Here is a 20104-nt window from a genome sequence, read left to right on the forward strand (position 1 = left end):
TAATTTTATATGTAAAAAATTAATATGTTAAAAATTTAAAGTATATAAAAAATATAATATAAATATTTACATGTTAACAAAATGATAAAAATATATTTTTAATAAATAATTTGGTGATTTATTTGAAATGCAGTAAAATTTTTTAATAAAAAATAATTTATTTAAAATATTTTTATAAGTTAAAAAATAAAAATAAAAAATATATTAAAAAATTAAATTAAAACAAAACTAAAAACTAATAACTAAGAGGCTAATTTACTAATTTAACCTAAATATACATGCAACAACATGCCATAATAATTTAGTTTGAAAAAGAAATTCCTACAATATTTTAATGATACATTTTTAATCAATGAAACCTTGTTATTCTATAGATCAGTAGAGGCTCATTTTAAGAAAAGGATGATATGACTGGTCTATGTATGAGATGTGCATTTAGTCTAATACTATTAATACACTCTTTATAACATATTCATCACAGTTTATTAAAATTTATTGAAAAATTATAATTTTTTTTTTAAATTAATATTTTTTGTATTTTTTATTTTTATTAAATTTTGGCATAGATAATATGTTAGGAAGAGTGTTTTTTTTTTTTTAGAACCAACTTTTTCTATAACCTAATCAGTTATTTTCTTCTATCACGTCATTATCATCTTTGTCGCTGTCCCTACTCATAATACCTATTTATTGAGTGCCACTTAACATCTATTCATTAACGAAGGCAACATTTTCCCAATCATATTAGAGGTGTCATAAGCATGATATTCTCAAATTCATTCATATATATATATATATAAAAGATCCATTAATACCACCAAAGTAATTTTTAACTATTAAATTATTTGATTTGTATGGTTAAGATTTTGTATAAATTTTTAGACTTATCCCTTGTATTAAAAGGATCCTATCCTATACATATATAGGGGCATGATCTTCTTTATATTAATATAAGTCTAAAAACTTTTATACACAATTTGAACTTTTTATTTAACTTAAATCTTACATGTTCTTATTTATTACTTTACTTGCAATTAAATTTAAGTAAAATAATATATATATATATATATATATATATATATATATATATTATTTTGTTCTTTCAAAACCAAACCAATACGACACGGTTTCACTGGCAAGTTTAACGATTAGTAGGATATATATAATAACCCGAATTGCAATTCTCCAACATTTAGAAGAAAATGACATATGGACCAAAAACAAAAATAAATGACACAATAGCGAGCAAGGTAAAGAAATTCTGAAAGCATCACCAATATCTTCCATAACTTGCAATTAAATCCAAATTATTTGAGTTACAAGAGGCCATATCTTCCATAAGGCAATAGTGTTCTAGGTGCTATTACATATATTCTCATAGTTAAGAGAGATAAAAACACATTATTTATGAGTCTCATAAATATCATGGGACCCAAAAATAATGTGTCTTGTTCATCTTTTCCACTCACTAAGCCGCTGCCTCTTTTTGAAGTTTGATTGACTTGAGGTCCTCAATTAGATTTTTCATGTTATTATAAGAAGACCCACCAACTTGAATGGCCTTCTTTGCAGCATCACTTAGAACTTTGACTCTTTTCCTCATTTCCAAACACTCCTCCCCACCATCCATCACTTTGGCAATTGCCTTTCCAATGTCCTCCCTCTTCAATACCTCCTTCGCAGTGCCATGCAAATTTCTCCATTCTTTTGCTCCAACTGCCACTCCAATTTTCAGAACATCCACCAACAACTTCTCATTGAAAAATTGCTCAGCAAAAATAGGCCAAGCCACCATTGGCAAACTTGCGTTCACGCTTTCAAAAACAGTGTTCATGCCACAATGAGTCACAACAGCCCCAGTGGCAGGATGCTCTAGTATCTGAACTTGCGGTGCCCAACCCCATATTAGATAACCCTTATTGCTTTCTCTCACCCTCTTCTCAAATTCCTCCAACACATTATCATCAACTTTTCTAACTACCCAAATGAAATCATAGCCAGAATCTTCAAGAGCATGAGCTATTTCCACAAGCTGTGTCGCAAGGAATTTGTTCATGCTCCCAAAACTCACGTAGAGAACTGAATTCTCTTTTTTTGAATCAAGCCATGTAAGACAATCATCTTTTTCTTGTTTTTCTTCTTTGGCATGTCCATTACAAGTCTCATCCGAATCATCTTGATTCACCCATAAGGAAACCGGTCCCAAACTCCAACTCTTGGTGCCAGTCACAGCATTGTAATACTCCTCATAACCTCGATCAAACTCATAAAAGCTTTTGAACAGAGACCCATAACTCTTTTTCTCTGATTCTCTAATCATTTTTAGTAAATTAGTGTACAAGTTTGGTTCTCTGACCCAATCGGGTAACTGAGAACGTGTCATCTCCAACTTGTGCGGCAACCCTGGAAGCAAAAAACTCTCACTATCTGAATTCACCTTAGTGTGAGGTGAGAATTCTTCAATGGAGTTACTTGCACAGTGAGAAAAATAACTTGAACCCATGTAAACCAACCTTGGAATTCCCAATTCAGTAGCAGCATTCGCACTCCAAGGGTAGAACATATCAGAGACTATGAAATCAGGTTTGATGTCACGAAAAAGTTGTTCAAATTGGCCTTGAAGAATGGTTACTCCTTCCATGATTTTGGGGAACATGGCTACAGGAGTTGAAGAGTTGATGTTCTCTATTCCTTCTGGCAAACCAGCCACATGTGGGAACTTAAGAATGAGGGTTCGAATGGAGCGACCAAGGCTTGAATCACGATCAATGGAGCTTTGAAAAATTGCAGCATTTACTGGTGTAGCAATGATAGTGACGTCCACGCCATGCATGGCGAAGATCCTTCCTATGTCTACTAGAGGAATTATGTGACTAGTTACCATATAGGGAAGAAAAATACCCTTCAACATTTTTCAGCTCTTCCTTCAATACAAAGGATTAAGTTTTATAATGACAGATCTAGAATCAACAACAGGGAATGTTTGTTGGCCGTGTAATCAGCGAAGAAGATTGTGTGGGGAAATGAGACTAAAGAATTTGCTTTAATATTGTGAAGTTCAGTTCCCTCATCCGCCATGTTATATAATTTAATCTTTCACGCGCAACACAATTTAGGCAGAGGCATTCATTCATTTCGGGATTTTTATTACGTACACGCCTTCAACTGAATAAGATTAAATAAATATCTTTAAGTTATATATAAGTTAATTTAAGTTCTACGTAAACACAGAACACAAAATATATAATTTAATTTACATTGAAAAATTAAAATATAAAGATGATGTATATAAATAAAAATAGGTTAGAATAAATTTTGCATCAACAAGTCTGGCCTGTTTAATATTTTATTAAGTTTAGTTAGAACTTTTTTAAAGTCCATTTGATTTTTTCAACTTTTTTTACTTAATTTATATTGAGACACACAATAAGTTATTAAATTTTTTATAAATAAACTATTAAACTAACTAAATAACTTTTTCTTTGTAAAAGTAAGGTTTATATTTAAATAAATTATTAAAAAATGATTCAACACTTTGAATATGTATAATAAAATTATATATTCTTATTTATTACTTTCAAATCACATATTTAATTTAAATAAGTAAATCATTACACATATAAAAAATACAATAAAATAAACATTAATTTATAAATTATTAAACAAATTTAGTAGTACAAAATCTTACACATTATATCAACAAATACAATATAACTAAATAAGTTTCAAACCTAAAATTAATAAGTGTAACAAACAAAAATTTAAAATATACAAATAACAATATTTCTTTTATAGTAAATGAGAAGTAACAAATATACTATCAGATTTTTAAGATATCTTCATGTTGTTAATCAACCTTCAAAATGAAGAAAAATATTATTAAAATAAAAATATTTTAAAAATAGTAATAACAAATAATTTTTAAAAATTATTATCTTTAATTTTCTTGTTAAATTGTACTTGTGATGAATTTAATTAAATTTTAATATATTATTATATTATAATTTTTGTATAGAATTATTTAATATATTATTATAAATTTTATGAATTTTAAATAAGTTATATTAATAGTTTAAGAAAAAAATTTTAAGCTCAATTTTAAATGATTTGATTAATTAAATTTAAAAAAATTAAATTAAATCAATTAATTAAATAAACTACACCTACCCTTAAAAAAATTAGCTGGTAGTCACTGTTATCTATTTCCATAACTAACAATAATGTAGTTGAGTATCTACTTTTGCAGTGGTTCAAGAAAGATTACTTAAAAAGGAAAAACGAAATAGCTGTTTCATTATTTAACTCAAGATAAGATGCAAAGTAGAGAGAAAAAGGAAAGCATGACGCAACGGATCTAGATTCTCTGCAATTTTGATGAGAACTGTGTCTTGTAATATATTTTTGTTCGCTTAATCAAATTTAACAAAAAGTGATTTTAACTTAAGCAAAAAAATTCTCTTATTTAGGCGAATTTAGTAAAATAATGATTTTTGTTTAAGACAAAAAATTTGCTTAAGTCAAAAATTGTAAAAAATTTCAAAATTTTATCTTCTTCCTCTTTAAATAACAAAAAAATTAAGAAACATTTGTGCAAGATTATGTGGTCACAGTTTATGATTATACAACAAAAACTTAAGTATTTCAAAATATGGAATATCACAACTATTTCTCAAAGTTATTATTCCTATAATCCTTATTATCATTCTCAACAATTTAACTTGATTCTAAATGATTTTACCTTATTAATGTTTAGCACAAGTAGCACACTAGACAATACATTTAGAAATATTTGTGCAAAATTATGTGGTCACACTTTATTGTCATAATACAAAAACTTAAGTATTTTAAAATATATAATAATGTAACTATTTCTTAACCAATTTTCTTAAAGTTATCATTCCTATAATTCTTATTACCATTTTCAATAATTTAACTTGATTTCAAATAATTTTATCTCACTAATGTTTAGTATAAGTAACACACTTGACAATACATTTAAAATATTTGGTGAGATAAAATATGTAAGAGTTTTTAGTAAATAGGTAATCCTATCCTTGCTTGCCACCAGTTATTAAAAATATCCTCGTTTATCACAAGTTAAAAGTTTTTAGATATTTTCTACATTTTAAATTTTATTAATTTAACCATTAAATAATATAATATTAGTGTTTTAATTTTGTACACATAATTTACAAGTCAATGTTGAAATAGTTCTAGCCAAAGAGTTTTACATCTTTAAGGAAATTGTATAGACAATCAAAAATTTTGAGAAAGAGACCATTTATCTTCCACTTAATTTTTTTTAGCCATTTCTCATAGATAATTTAGAGAGATTCAAACTTAGGAAGATACGTAACAACTAATTATTATTTTTGGCTACCCAAAAGAAGAAGAAGAAGAGCTATGTCTATGTTAGAAACAAAACTCTTTAAAAACTTTTTAAAAATTACTTAATTTAGAAAAATCTACTTGATATGGTAAAAAATAGTGAACAAATTCACTTATAGAAGTTAATTACACATTAAATAAAACTGTCAAATGAAATGAGAATTATCTTTTAATTACACATTAATTTTTGTGAAAATTGTTTATCCAAAAAGAACTTTCAATTCTATTAATTTAGTGAAGTTTAATATTTATTAAAAATTAGTAATTTTTATAGACAGTGCTTGAGTACTATTAAATTATTAAATAAATTATAAAAAATTTAAAATTTGAATTGACATTGAAATAAAAATAAAATTGTAATATTAAAAAATATTTAACTTGATAACAATTAAAAAATACTCATAATTGAAAAATTACAACTCCATTTTTTCATAACGTACACGATTCCGTTTGATAAAGATAGACCGCAATGACAGATACTAATGCTTTTGTGACGTTATACCATTTATCGATAATGATCCCAGAGACTGTGCAGCGACAGATCTTAATGCCTTTCTTTTGGCCGTAGAATCAAAATGAAAGTACACGAATGAACAGTGTAACTATGACAAAATAGTTCCGTTCAGATTATTTTTATTATTATACAATTTTTATATCGTTAATTACAATATATAAAATATAATTTATATTAATTCAATTGTTGAATTATAAATATATATTATTTGAATTATTTATATTAAAATTAAATAACTATAAAAATATAATCAAATATTAATTAAAAATATATGTATATTATATTAATTTTGATGTATAAAAAATATTAATAAATTTTAAATTCATCTGAAAATTTATAGATCTAATATATGTGATTATGATTAAATTTTATAATATAACGATTGATTTTTGAATTAAATTATCAAATAAAAAATTATTAAATAATATAAGAATGAATTTTAGTTACACTGATGTTATTATATTCCATGTAAATTTTATCTTGTTTACATTTTTGGTATTGTTTTATATCACCAGAAGTATATTGATAAGACAAATTTTCCTCCAATTATTATGTATCATTTCAATAATTTTGTTTAATAATTATTATGTATATTCATTTTAATTTTATTTGTGAAAATCGTTAATTTAAGTGAGACAATTTGTTGACTTATCATGTGTTTGGAAACCAGTTGGGATGTGACATTTATCTGGAAATTCCTCATGTTAGTTTCTAGATTTTAAACGTGTGTTGGATTAATGGGTGCGTTTATAAGCATGTGTTTACTGTTTTAAATTAAGATATTCTAATTTCAATAATTAGAGATAATAATAGGTAAAGTATTTAATAGGTATCCGTAAAATTTATCTTTAACGAGTAGAGTATGAGTATGTATAAATATGCGCAAATTTTAATAGAGATAAATATGAATATAGATACTTTAAATAAATTATAAAAGTAATTTTTTATTTTTTAATAAAAAATTTATTTACTATTTTATATTGTTTAACTAGATTAATATAATTTAATTATTATATAGTTAATATAAAACTTAATTCTCTCTTGTACTTGTATGATTCAAACATTTCTAAAGTATCTCATAATATATCACAATTGAACCAGTCGTAATTTAAAATTTGGAGTGAAAAAAAAAACTGTGAATAATCATTTAAAAAAATTTGCACCTCATAATAATAAATATATGACTTTTATATTATGTACAAAATTCATTAACTTGTGTGTTCTCAGATATACAGACTCTTGCATCCAATACAATCTCTAATATATTATGTACAATCTTCTTAACGGCCAAAAGAAATTACTGGATATTTATGAATTGATTAATCTCTAATTATAAAGGTGACACATAGACACATTCAGAATCAATTGGCATTTAAATTCCACAGAATCTTGTTTTCTACAATTAATATGGAGAAGCTGAACATCCTCTTATCCCATTCACTTCCCTTATGTAACCATCACAAAATTGCTTTCCCACTCTTTATCTCCCTATACAACAACTGTTACTAACACCCTCTACTATATAAACCCTTTGCTACTTTTCACCAAAATCATCCACACTAAGCACAAACATCATTTCACCTTTTTCTTCTAAAACCAAAATGGCATCCAATACTCAAAACCCCTTTATTCTTGTTGCGTTAGTAGTTACTGCATTGGTCTCATCAACATATATGGCTGATTCCAGATCAATCTCCGACCCATCATCTACCATGAGCCTTGCATTTAGGTTGAAGATGCAAGGTGAACCCTCTAATTGTTGGGAGTCACTATTGAAGCTGCAAGCATGTAGTGGTGAAATTGTAACATTTTTTGTGAATGGTGAGACTTACCTAGGCCATGATTGCTGCCAAGCAATTAGGGTGATTGGACATGATTGCTGGCCTAACATTGTTGAATCTCTTGGGTTCACCACTGAAGAGACTGATATATTAGATGGTTATTGTGATGACGAAGCTGTTCATAATTCACCTCCACCACCACTACCATTATATTCTTCCATAAAAGAATAACATTCTCATTGGATATTAATGAATAACTTATGAAAATATAGTTTTGTTTCCTTTTCATTGTTTCAATTCTATGTTGTCACACGTCCTTTGCACTCACTGAGAAATTCAATTGTGCTTTTGGGTTGCTGATATATAAGTTCTGAACTCTGGATCAATTATATGTTGTGAATATTGTGTTTCTGTGCCCAATAGGTTGTTGCACTAGCATTTCCTTTCTTAACTTATAGTAACTTGGCTCATCTTTTTTAATTTGTTGAATTTGAAAACCTTGTATCTTGGTGGTTTTATTGCAACAGGTAACCTTGTTAATGCCTACTAAACTATAATAAAATATAAAATATAACCTGTTTTAAAATCTAGTTGATAAAGCTATTGGTCAAAGCCAAATATACATTGTGTTTGCATTGAGAGCTTTGCTTGCGAGTTTAATTGTTTTGTAATTTAAATTTCAAAGGTTTTAAGAATCATCAATGTACGAGTAATTAGGTTTCTGATGGTTGGTCCTTCGTTAACTTAAGACAAACTATTAGCAATGAATAATATCTCTAAACATTCATAGGACCTCATTTCTCTCAACCACTTATAATATGTGTCTAATGAAAATGACTTTCTATAATAACTGTTAAAATGAATCTCATTAATAGTTAATAATAAATTAATTATTTCCTTTTTATATATTACAGTGTGTAGACTCTACAATAATACATATGATCATCACGGTAAATTTTCTAACAATTATCAATGACTGAGGTTGGCTTATTAGCATATTTATTTATGTTTTAAGAATTATGTTTTAGTTATAATTCCTTATATTTTTGTCTTGATTTAATATCTTACAACATTTGGGTTATGCTTGTCAGAGCAAGTATTCACTCATGAACAATTTTATTAGAAAATATCATAAACATGTCATCAGAGGTTTGAATTTCTTTACTATCATCGTTCATCAAAATGGTTTAGATGAATTATATTCAATATGAAAAGGAGGTACATGTTAACGTTTTATAATTGTATTTTGAATACGCATTGTTACTTATATGACTTGAATTCCAAGTTCGAGTTGCGACCGGGAGTCAAAATTAAAATCCAAAATAAAACCATTTTAAAATATAAGATGAGATAACTTGTAGATGGACTTAAATTATGCATTTTTTAAGGGCCCATTTTAGTTGTAATAAGCAGCAACAATCAGAATGTATAGGAACTTAAATTTGAATGAAACTAGCATATAAAAGCTCATTCCAAGTATCAGGAACACCAGATAGGCACCAGTGGCTGCAATCCATGCCCAAATGTCCTCCATATCCATAAACAGAAGGGTGGCCATCTTTCCTTAGTTGTGAAAGGGTAGTAATGTTCAGCAAATACACAGGCTTTTGCATGGCTCTTAACACTCTCTCTAAGACCAACTCTGCTGGGTGTGGCCCTCCTGGATACCATTTTCCCACCACTGGCCTAGTTTGCCCTTCACAAAAGTTTGCATTTGGCTCACCCCATTGTTGTGGACTGAAACAATTCAGACAAAAGTGAACTCCAATTGTACATAATAGTATGTTAATTTCTTGTTTATTTATATATGCTTTATATTTTTATGATGACAACTATTACAAAAGAATTATAATGTACTAACACATAAGAATTGTAAAGTTAAATTGGTTTTTATTAATATAGCTTTTTTTTTAACAATTCAAATAGATGTTAAGGGTCCGTGTTAAAAGTAAAATACATTATATTAAAATTTGATATTGATAACAAATAGTAATATATCTATAACAATAATTTTTTCATTAAAATAATAAAAACTCTTATAAGAGAAAAAAATTAATATAAAAAATAATAAAACTTTATTTATAAGTTCAAAATAATTTATATTTCTTTAATTTTTGAAAATTTCCCTAATTTAATTTCATTAAAATTAGAGCATATGAATCATTTCTAACTTATGAAAGATATTTTATTTATTTATTATTCTATTTTTTTTTATAACAACATCTTTTGAAGTCTTTTCAATATTTTTATATTAATATTTTAATTTGAAAAAGAGAAAAAGATATGTTAATAGAGGCTAATTCAACATTAATTTGTTAGTGATCATGCTTTTTGTTTAATTATTTTTTTTGTTATGGTCTCAATATCGTATTCTGTTTAATTCATTATGGGTTGGGCTATATATATATAAAGTTTGAAAATTCAGAATATGCTTTTTCGGAAAAAATTGAGTTAGAATTTTGACGAAAGCCCAACTATCCAATCAAAGTGGGTACCCTTAAGTAAAACGGACGTTTTGACAAAAAAGTGATCGGATAGAAAAGGAAAGGCATCGACAAATATATATATATATTTTCATTTATAATTTGAAATTAATTTTTTGTGCCATGAAATATTTTGAAGTTTCTTACAAGCCTCAAAAGATAACAAGGAACAAACTTGGAAAGTGAGTTTCCCAGTAGATTTTGGTAAGCCGTCATAACTGTGTCACTTTAGTAAATTATTTTAAAAAAGAAATGGCATTGATATCATAATTTTGTAACTTTCATCTAATTATAGTCCATTCAGTGATTGGAGATACTTACTTTTGATGATCTGGAGAGACTCCTTGGAAGAATATCCTTGTTTTGGTAGGGTCAATATTTTCATTAACCCATTTGGCCCAAGTTTTCATTGCAATCTCATATGCAACCAAGCGATCCATGTCTCTGATTGTACGATTCCCTACTTGAATGAAATCCCATCTGTTGAAAAAAGAGAAAGAATGAAATCCCATCTCCAAGCACAAAGTAAGAGGAAAAAAGAAAAAGAGAACTTTGTTACAAAGTTTGCATGTGAAATATGTTAAATAAGAAGGTTAAAAAATGACAAGTTAGCAATAAGTTAAGTAGTATATAAGTAAATAGGCTATTGGTTCAAATGGTTAAAAAATTTTAAACAAATAATTCACTCAAAATTTAACACTCTTTTTCCAACATTCTTAAATTTGGTCCACTCCCAAATTTCTAATAAAATAATGTAATGTGTTAGGGTATGGGCTTTTTAACATACGGTTGTTTTCTTCCTGTGTGAAGCCACCAATGCCAAGAGTCAAATATCAACACGTCTATTCCTGCCCATGATTTGCCGGCAGAAATTGAATCAAGTTTCAGGACTCGACCAAAACTTTCACCAACAATGTCCACCAGAAATGCATTGCGTGAGAACATCACCTTAACATCATATGCCTGCAAATTTTGTGATACACAAACAATGTTATATGTGCGTATTTGACTCGAGAATTGAACCTAAAGTTGAGATTATATCACAAACAACATTCTAGTTCGTGTTTGAAATTTAATCCATTGTTATTAAATGAAGATTTAATTCCACCCCAGGCAATGGATATAAACTATATGGTATAAACTAATTGGTTATTAACAGAACACATGACATCATTCCCTTTTATCATTACCACCTTCCTACGATAAATTGTTTGGTTACTTTTCCTTTCTTGCATGTGTGGGAATCTATCATCTTGAGAGTAAAATCCAGCTCTTAGAAGGGTGCTATTATTATATCATTGCATGATTGCATTTAAATTGTTAAAACCTGACTGCAATGCTCTATTTGATTTTCATGATTATCCATGCATATATATACGCATGTTTTCAACCCAAATAATATTTTATATTTTTTGCAACTAATCTTTTGGAGTCAAAATTGGAAGCACAACTACCTCAACATAGCTCTATGTATTTGGGGTGAATGTGAATTTTCGTGTAGATATGTGATGAGTTATAGTTGTGACAATGACTACGAGAAGTACATAGAAAATACAGAAAAATAAAGTTGTAAGAGAGATCTAACCGGGAAGGTGAAAATTGAGAGATATCCACTCCTCACATTGGTGTATTGAGCATGTGGCACAGCTGTGTGAAGCATGCAAGTGAGTGATTGCCATTGATTCAAACTTAAAGAGTCCCCCACAAACATGATGCTCCTTCCTCTGAGCCTTCTTAGGAAATCTTCACCATTGAATCTACACAAGAAGAAAGTTCATTAAAAATGATCATAAGTGGGTCAAACTCTCATCCACTAAGTAGTATACAGAATGTGTTCCAATTTGAGAACATGGTTTAAAGCAATTCAAAACAGCATCTAAGAAACTCTGCCGACTCATGCACTTAGCAATGTTGGGATGAATAACATTCTCAATAAATATAAGAATATTTGTCACATGGTAGAAAAGGAATGAAAATAATATTGTGCAAACTTATTTTATGTTTCTATCATGTGAAAGGAACAAACAACATTAGGAAATAAAATAAAAAAATATTATAAAAAAATATTAATATCGAACCTACTAAAAATTTGAGTTTTGACTCATTTAAATAATCAAACTTAATTTTAAATTTAATTTTTTATTTAATTAAATAAACTAGTTTAACCAAATATTTATCAAACCGAATTCAAAAAGTTTAAAAATAAACTCATCCACTCTTACCATCAAATAATATCATTTAATGCCAATAAAAAATTTAAATCATCCTTAAATTATATAATTTTTTGTACAATAAATATTATGAAAGATATGTAATAAATATAATTAATTTTTTACATCAAATAAAGAATATTAAATAAGATTAATTAATTTTTTAATAAATACAATTTAATTATATTTTACTTTATTTAAGAGTGGAGAGGGCATTTGCATTTCTCCTTTAGCTTATTTGTAATTGTCTTTTTCTATAATAAATGATATATTTCACGTATAAATATCTTAATTAATTTTACACTCTTTTTTAAAGTTTTTCTTAAAAGATATTAAAAATATTATTGTAAAAATGATATATTTCTATAAAAAAAAGTCTATGATTACTTATTTAAAATATAATTTTTGAAAATTATAATTAGATAAATACTACACTCAATGATAATAATAATAATAATAATAATAATAATAATAATAATAATAATAAATATATAAATTTTAAGTAAATATAATAAATACAATTGTATTTATTGCAACTCTCTTTATTTTATGCTTAGTTGTCATTGTCTTCTTCTACATTAAAAGTCTAACCTTTTGTAGCGTTAAAACTTAAAAAGAACCACCAGTTTCAAAAGTAACTGAGACGGAATAGGTTAAAGTGACCACAACATATGGAAAAGAAAACTTAATTTTGGGAAAAAGAAAAATAAAAAAATAAAAAAGTATTTACTTTAATTTTTAAAAATTTTAATAATATTAAAGTATATAAAATAGTTTTTTTATATAAAAATATATTTATTATATTTGTTGTATTCTCATATAATAAATACTTTTTAATAAAAATTATTTTAAAATAATTTTAAGAACTAAAAGTATTTGAAAAAGAAAAAAGGTATACCGCCGGCAAAAACTATGAATCTATGTTCATCTTGTTGGGTGAGAAACAATCAAACTGGGAAGGCACAGATAAAAAAAAAAGCAAAGTAGAAAAAGAAAAAAGAACAAATCAGAGGTATGTGTACCTTGGTAAGTTGCACCATGTGGGTTGCCATCTATACTTGAGATAGAACTTGTCTGGTCTACCATTGTTTTGACAATCAAATTCCTTCTCTATAAAGGGACACTGTGAGGTTTCATAAAGAGGGTAGGAATCATCATAGACCCAGCTTCCTTCAAACAGGTTACAGCCATTCTTTGCAAAGCCTCTTGACTCCTTGTGATAAAGATAATCACTTGCATGTATCTGAATGAAAAGGGTAAGAAACAGCACAAATGATATGGAGATAGATCCCATGGAAACGAAAGAGAGGTGAAAAGATGGCAGTAGACAAGGGTTGGTGGTGGTGTTTGGGTTTGGAGTTTTATTTGCAAATGTGATGATTAATTGGTATCTGCCAAAAGGGTGACGGAAGCAAACGGTTACATATTTGTCTGTGGTTTTATATTAAAGCTTGAATTATATATGCAATTCAGAGATACAAAGAGTAGTGAGGATAAGAGATGAAGAAGGAACAAATAAAATAAAATAAAATAAAATAAAAATTTTCCTTTTATATTTGGTTATACTTAGTTTATGCAAACTTTTAAAAAAGTTTTTATAAGTAAAAAAAAAAATAATGTAAAAAATAAATAGAATTTCTTTTGTAAGTTAAAAATAATTTATGTACCACTTATAAATTTATTGGCAAAATGTCATTCCAACTTATCTTATGATCTTGAATTCGAGTATTAATAAATGCATTTGTATTGTCCTATACCTGGAGTAAGATTGCTTTCAACTGTTTGTAGTTTAAGAAAAAATAAATAAATAAATTTAGGAGTATGTTTGATTTACTTTTTAAAGAGTTTTTTCTTTTTTAGAAACAAAAAATATATTTATTTTTTATTTTAAAAAATAAAATTCTTTTTAAAAATAAAAAACACATACTTTTATATTTTACTATTTTTTAAAAAAATTTCTCATTTAACTTGTTCAAAATTTAGGAATATCTTTAACTTAAATTTATTTATTTTTATATTATTTTTTTCTATAAAGTCTTTTATATAAGTTTATCTAAAATAAGATTTACCATGTTTTAATTTTGCATTCATTTATCATGAAAAATAATAAATATATTAATATAGAAGAAATTATAACAATACACTCTTTTAAACATATTCTTAATTAATGACTAAAATTTATTAAAAGGAATACAAAAATGATATGGTTCTTATTCATAATTTAATAATTTTTACTTTTAATTTAATAATTTTCTCTCCTACTTTTAAATTTTTTAATAAATTTTAGTAAATAATAATAAGCATGTTATTTAATAAAGAAACTTTAATCATTAGATTATATCCACTTTTGCATCATTTAGTAATTTTTTATTAAAAAATTTAATAATAAAATTAATCGTAGAATTAAACGTTTTAATCACATAACACATAACACATACATTAATCATAGAATTAAATGTTTTAATAACACAACACACACAACTAAGAACCCTAGTAAAAACAAGAAGAGGTATAATTCCCAATCGTATCGCCCCCTAAGACGAACTAAGAAAGAATTGGATTGCAACATCAAAGTTTCTACTTTGTGTTTCTACACACACTTCCCAACCTTAAATGTTTTTTACACACACACACACACAATGTCTTTTATTTTAAAAAATATTTTATTTTAATAATATTTGTGCAATAGACAAAAAGCTTCATAATTATTAAAATTTTTAATACTGTTCTTTTTTCACTCTCTCTTTCACTTATCCATTTAGAGATTTTTTTCTTTGTATTTTCATTCATCTAAATAATATATTTTTATATTATTTTTATTCATTTTCTTGTTTCACTTCTTATCTTAAGAAAACATTAGAGTTTATTTAAAAAAATCATTTGAGTTTGTTTAGATTAGCAGTGAAATAATAAATAAAAGAGTAAAATAAGAAAATATTATTTGAATAGATAAAAGTAAGTAAAAATTATATAAACCTTTGTCTACTAATTTGAATAAATTTTATTGAGTGAATATATATATATATATATATATATATGTATATATTTTTAATGTTAGTATAAAATATTGTTCCAAACCATTAATAATTTAATTATATTACTACTTCCTAATCCGTTTTTTATTACCTTTTATGTCATACATATTTTTTTAAAACAAAGAAAACAAAAACTGACTCCATTTTCTTACCTATTTATAAGCCAATTATAATATTTATTAATTAATCATGTAAAATAAGGATAAATTATATTTTTAATTTTTGTAAATATAACTAAATTTATTTTTAAAATTTTAATATTTACAAATATTAATTTTAAATATAATTTTTGTAATGATTATATACTGTATGTATAATCTATTCATACATGCTATGTTAGACATATTTTAAAATGATGCAAATTGACATATTTAAATGCACGTTGTCTCATTCTCAAGTAATAACAAAGTCTATGTTAAAATTTTATAATTTATGAGAACTAATTTTAGGAGCATTCATAAATCATATCAAATATCAATGGCTATGGATAACTAAAATCGTGTTAAAAAGACTTGCAGTGACAAATTTTTGAAAGACTAATGTAATAACATTTAAATTTTTAGAGGATAATTTGGTGATCTAAATCTTCAATTAGAGGACTTTCTTCTAAGTGGTAATACATTTGTCTTTGAAGGATTTTTGTTTTTTATTAGGTTAATTGAATTATTGGTCCTTGTAATTTCTTAACCTAAAAAATTTATCCAACAATTAATAAAAATATAATTATAATGAATGTGGGAAATGTTCTTTTATCTATATAAATTAGCAAAACAAAATGTACAAGTTATTCAAATAAAAATACTAAATAATGTGGAAAGTAGAATAAATGTTTATATTTAATTATTTTTATATTTTTGTTTATAAATTTGTATAAATTAGTAATGCGTTACAGATTTGTTACATTTTTATTCATTATTAAATAAATCTTTTGGGGGAGACATTTAATTTAAAAATACAATTAAGCCTTTTTACTATACAACTTTTTTATAAGAATAATTTTTAATTAAAAATAGCATAAAATATATAATAAAATGTATTTTTTTTCCATGTTCTAAACAAATTAAAAATAATACATAAATAAAAATTGAATAATGCAATGCAATGCAATCCAATCCAATTTAATATAAATTATTTTTAATTAGGTTAATTAGAATTAAAAATTTATTCTAACTAAACCAAATATATTTGTATTTTGAATTTTATCTCTTTTTCAATAAATTAAATTGTGACTTGTGAGCATTTCTGAAGAAAATTAAATATATATTTTAAGAACTAGAATTGATTTTGTTTTTATTTTTAAGAAATAGAAATATATTTGATTCTGTAGAATAGTTATCAATAATTAGTATTGTTTGAAAATCTATTAAACTATTAAAAGTAATTAATGAAAGTTAAACATTAACAAGAATAAAGATAAAACTTCTAAGACATATTTGCAATCATTAATTTTGGACGATTTTCTCTAAAATGAATTTGTTTGTAAAGTAAAAAAATAAAAATTATTTATTATCAATTTAATTTAAAATACAAAGTAGTACTATTCTGTAAGAATTCAAAGATAGATGATTTCTTATTTTTCTACTTTGCAAAAAATAACTCACTCCATTCAAAAGATCATATAAAGCTTCAGATGTAAGCCTTGGAAATATATTATAGCCTTATATTAGCTAAATTTTATAGGGTATTTGTTCTACTTTTTATATTAGAAATGTAAATATTTATTCTTAAGATAGAATTTATTTAGGAATTATTTTTTTAATTAAGATACATGACTTATTCTCTTATTTTAAATATCTAATTTTTAATAATTTTTTTATTCTTTTTAAACAATTATTTATATTCAATTTTTATTTAAATTTGATTTAAATTTTAAACTTTGAACCTTAATATATTAAATATCAAATTAAAGTAATTTATTTTATAAATTAAAATTGAAAATTATTAAAATATTAATCAAGCTTAAGTTAAATTTAATTTTTAAATTTTGACACTCCATAACAATAAGAATGACCAATGTCTCTTGATTCAAATAATTTATTTTTCACAATTTTTTCCGTAAATTTAAATGTTACTCTCCTTTATTTGTTGACAAACAGTAAAATAGAATATTTAATTCTAATAATAAGAATATTTACTATTTTCATAAAATAAGTACTATAAAAGTTACTTGAATTTAAAAACATGTATATAATGCACTGAGTAAAAAGTTGCTAATTATGAAACTTACACAAATCAAATATTGATCGGTTCTATTTTTATATATGGTCAAGCAGGGAACTACCCTTCTGATTTCACTTCGTTAATATAAACCTCAATTGGTTCAGCAAAGTGAGAATTTATCATGACTTCGTTACAATTCGTTTATAATAATATAATAGAATAAATAATATAAAAAAAATATCGTGTATGAGATATTGTTTTTCTACAATATATATATGTTGCATGATGTAGAGCAAAGCTATGAAGCCTATACACATTCAAGCACAAAAATGATAACCATTGCAGCTCCATGTTCCAAACATACCAAACCTAATAATGGTCGTTTATGGTTGTCGTCGGATAATGAACAAGTTTTGAGTCAATTAATGTAATGCACCCATCATCTACTTTTACAAAGCAAAACATATTATATCCATTTTTTTAAAATAACATCTATATAAATCAGATTAGATGTTATCTTATAAAAAGGAAATAACCATTTAAAAAAATTTACAGAATACACACAACATTCATTTACCTGCGTGTTGTCTAAGATGCAGACTCTTGGTTTATAACGTTATATCTTCTTAACGGTCAATTAAAATAATGGATATTAGTAAAGTGATTAATCTATAATATCAATCATTAATCAATTAATATGGAGAATATGAACAACCTCCTCGAATCTTATTCACTTTCCTTATGTAACCACCACAAAATTATTTTCACACTCTTCATCTTCCCATACACCAACTGTTACTACTACTTGCACAACCCCCACTATATAAACCCTTTGCTACTTTTCACCAAAATCATCCACACTAAGCACAAACATCATTTCACCTTTTTCTTCTAAAACCAAAATGGCATCCAATACTCAAAACCCCTTTATTCTTGTTGCGTTAGTAATTACTGCATTGGTCTCATCAACATATGTGGCTGATTCCAGATCACTCTCCAACCCATCATCTACCATGAGCCTTGCATTTAGGTTGAAGATGCAAGGTGAACCCTCTAATTGTTGGGAGTCACTATTGAAGCTGCATGCATGTAGTGGTGAAATTGTAACATTTTTTGTGAATGGTGAGACTTACCTAGGCCATGATTGCTGCCAAGCAATTAGGGTGATTGGACATGATTGCTGGCCTAACATTGTTGAATCTCTAGGTTTCACCACTGAAGAGACCGATATATTAGATGGCTATTGTGATGATGAAGCTGTTCATAATTCACCTCCACCACCACCACTACTACCATTATCTATAGAGCAAAATGAGATTATTGCTCCATAAATTAATAGCCTTGACATAGTACATCGTTGAATAACTAATAAAATTACAATTTTGTTTCCTTTTCTTTGTTTCAATTCTACGTTGTCTCATGTCCTTGCTATAAATCACCTTGTTATTTCCTACTGAACTACAATTAAATATAACCTGTTTTAAAATTTAATTGATAAAGCTATTGATCAAAGAGAAACAAAAGGCCGTGAGAATGTGCCTCCTCAACTCTTGATTGGTATTAGACTTTTGAGCGATCGAGTTTCGAGTATAATACTTTTTTTTTATCAATAATTTTTTATTTTATTTGTTTAGGACAAAAATAGAAAAAAGGCTCATGGTAATTTGGACAAGTACTCCTTTTACTTTTCACTGTTATCCAAATTTTCAATCTTTCCAACTCAATCAAAAAGTTAATGTTAAAGAAGGAATATTAATGTTTTATAGTATAATAGTATTATTGTTCATAATACTTAAAAAGATTAAACTGTTTATTTAACCGATTAAAGACATATTACATTAATTTGATTTTTAAAATGTTTGGATTTTGAATAACTTTTTGAGAGTTAAAATTAAATAACGTCAAAATTATTATATACATGAAGAAATGTCAATTGTTGTATTTTTAATATTAACAAACTTAATACTACAAATAATTGGGAGATAAAAAATGTTTGTCTAAAGTTTTACCATATATGTTATACTTTTCATGTATTATGATTATCACACTAACATGTATGTAGATAATGGAATTATATTGAATACATACAATTAAAAAAAGGATTATATTTATTTGTATTAACATTATTTAATTCATATGATATATTTTAAATTTACCTCAGTAATTAATAAAAAATTAATTAGATCCAAATAAAATTAGTTATAGTTCTAATCTCATATGCAGAAAAAATAATAATTTGAAAGGAAATACTTCTCATTTCGTTTCTTTTTATCATTAAATTTTACACTCCGTATTATTTTAAATAATTTTTACCCAAAAGAAAAATTAATATTGATAGTTTACTAATTTTTCTTCAATTTGTTATAATAATAATAATTATTATTATTCAAATATACATTGTGGTTGCATGAAAGATTTGCTTTACTTTGTTTTGCAATTTAAATTTCAAAGCTGTTAAGAACCAGCATATATATGTGCAATTCATAAACACAATAAGGTTTCTGAAGGTAGGTCCTTAATTAACTTTGAGACA

At 25.7% G+C, this 20104-nt stretch overlaps 4 protein-coding genes across 4 annotated transcripts; 2 read left to right on the plus strand and 2 right to left on the minus strand.

Annotated features, from left to right (window-relative positions):
• Positions 1 to 1468: 1468 nt before the first annotated feature.
• Positions 1469 to 2911, minus strand: LOC113854221 (soyasapogenol B glucuronide galactosyltransferase-like). The gene has a single exon (XM_027485116.1). It carries the CDS (start codon positions 2909 to 2911, stop codon positions 1469 to 1471), a length of 1443 nt encoding a protein of 480 aa, XP_027340917.1.
• A 4592-nt stretch (positions 2912 to 7503) lies between these two features.
• LOC113854222 (egg cell-secreted protein 1.2-like) lies at positions 7504 to 7914 on the plus strand. The gene has a single exon (XM_027485117.1). It carries the CDS (start codon positions 7504 to 7506, stop codon positions 7912 to 7914), a length of 411 nt encoding a protein of 136 aa, XP_027340918.1.
• A 1205-nt stretch (positions 7915 to 9119) lies between these two features.
• Positions 9120 to 13670, minus strand: LOC113854223 (protein trichome birefringence-like 43). Its single transcript, XM_027485118.1, has 5 exons — positions 13399 to 13670; positions 11752 to 11923; positions 10954 to 11129; positions 10488 to 10646; positions 9120 to 9420 (listed from the first exon to the last, which is right to left on the minus strand). The coding sequence occupies exons 1-5, from the start codon at positions 13668 to 13670 to the stop codon at positions 9120 to 9122; spliced, it is 1080 nt and encodes a 359-aa protein (XP_027340919.1).
• Positions 13671 to 18473: 4803 nt separating this feature from the next.
• LOC113854226 (egg cell-secreted protein 1.1-like) lies at positions 18474 to 18902 on the plus strand. Its single transcript, XM_027485125.1, has one exon. It carries the CDS (start codon positions 18474 to 18476, stop codon positions 18900 to 18902), a length of 429 nt encoding a protein of 142 aa, XP_027340926.1.
• Positions 18903 to 20104: the final 1202 nt, after the last annotated feature.

This window comes from Abrus precatorius, unplaced genomic scaffold (genome assembly GCF_003935025.1).
Source record: "Abrus precatorius isolate BTA unplaced genomic scaffold, Abrus_2018 Scaffold11, whole genome shotgun sequence".
Taxonomy (NCBI): Eukaryota; Viridiplantae; Streptophyta; class Magnoliopsida; order Fabales; family Fabaceae; genus Abrus; species Abrus precatorius.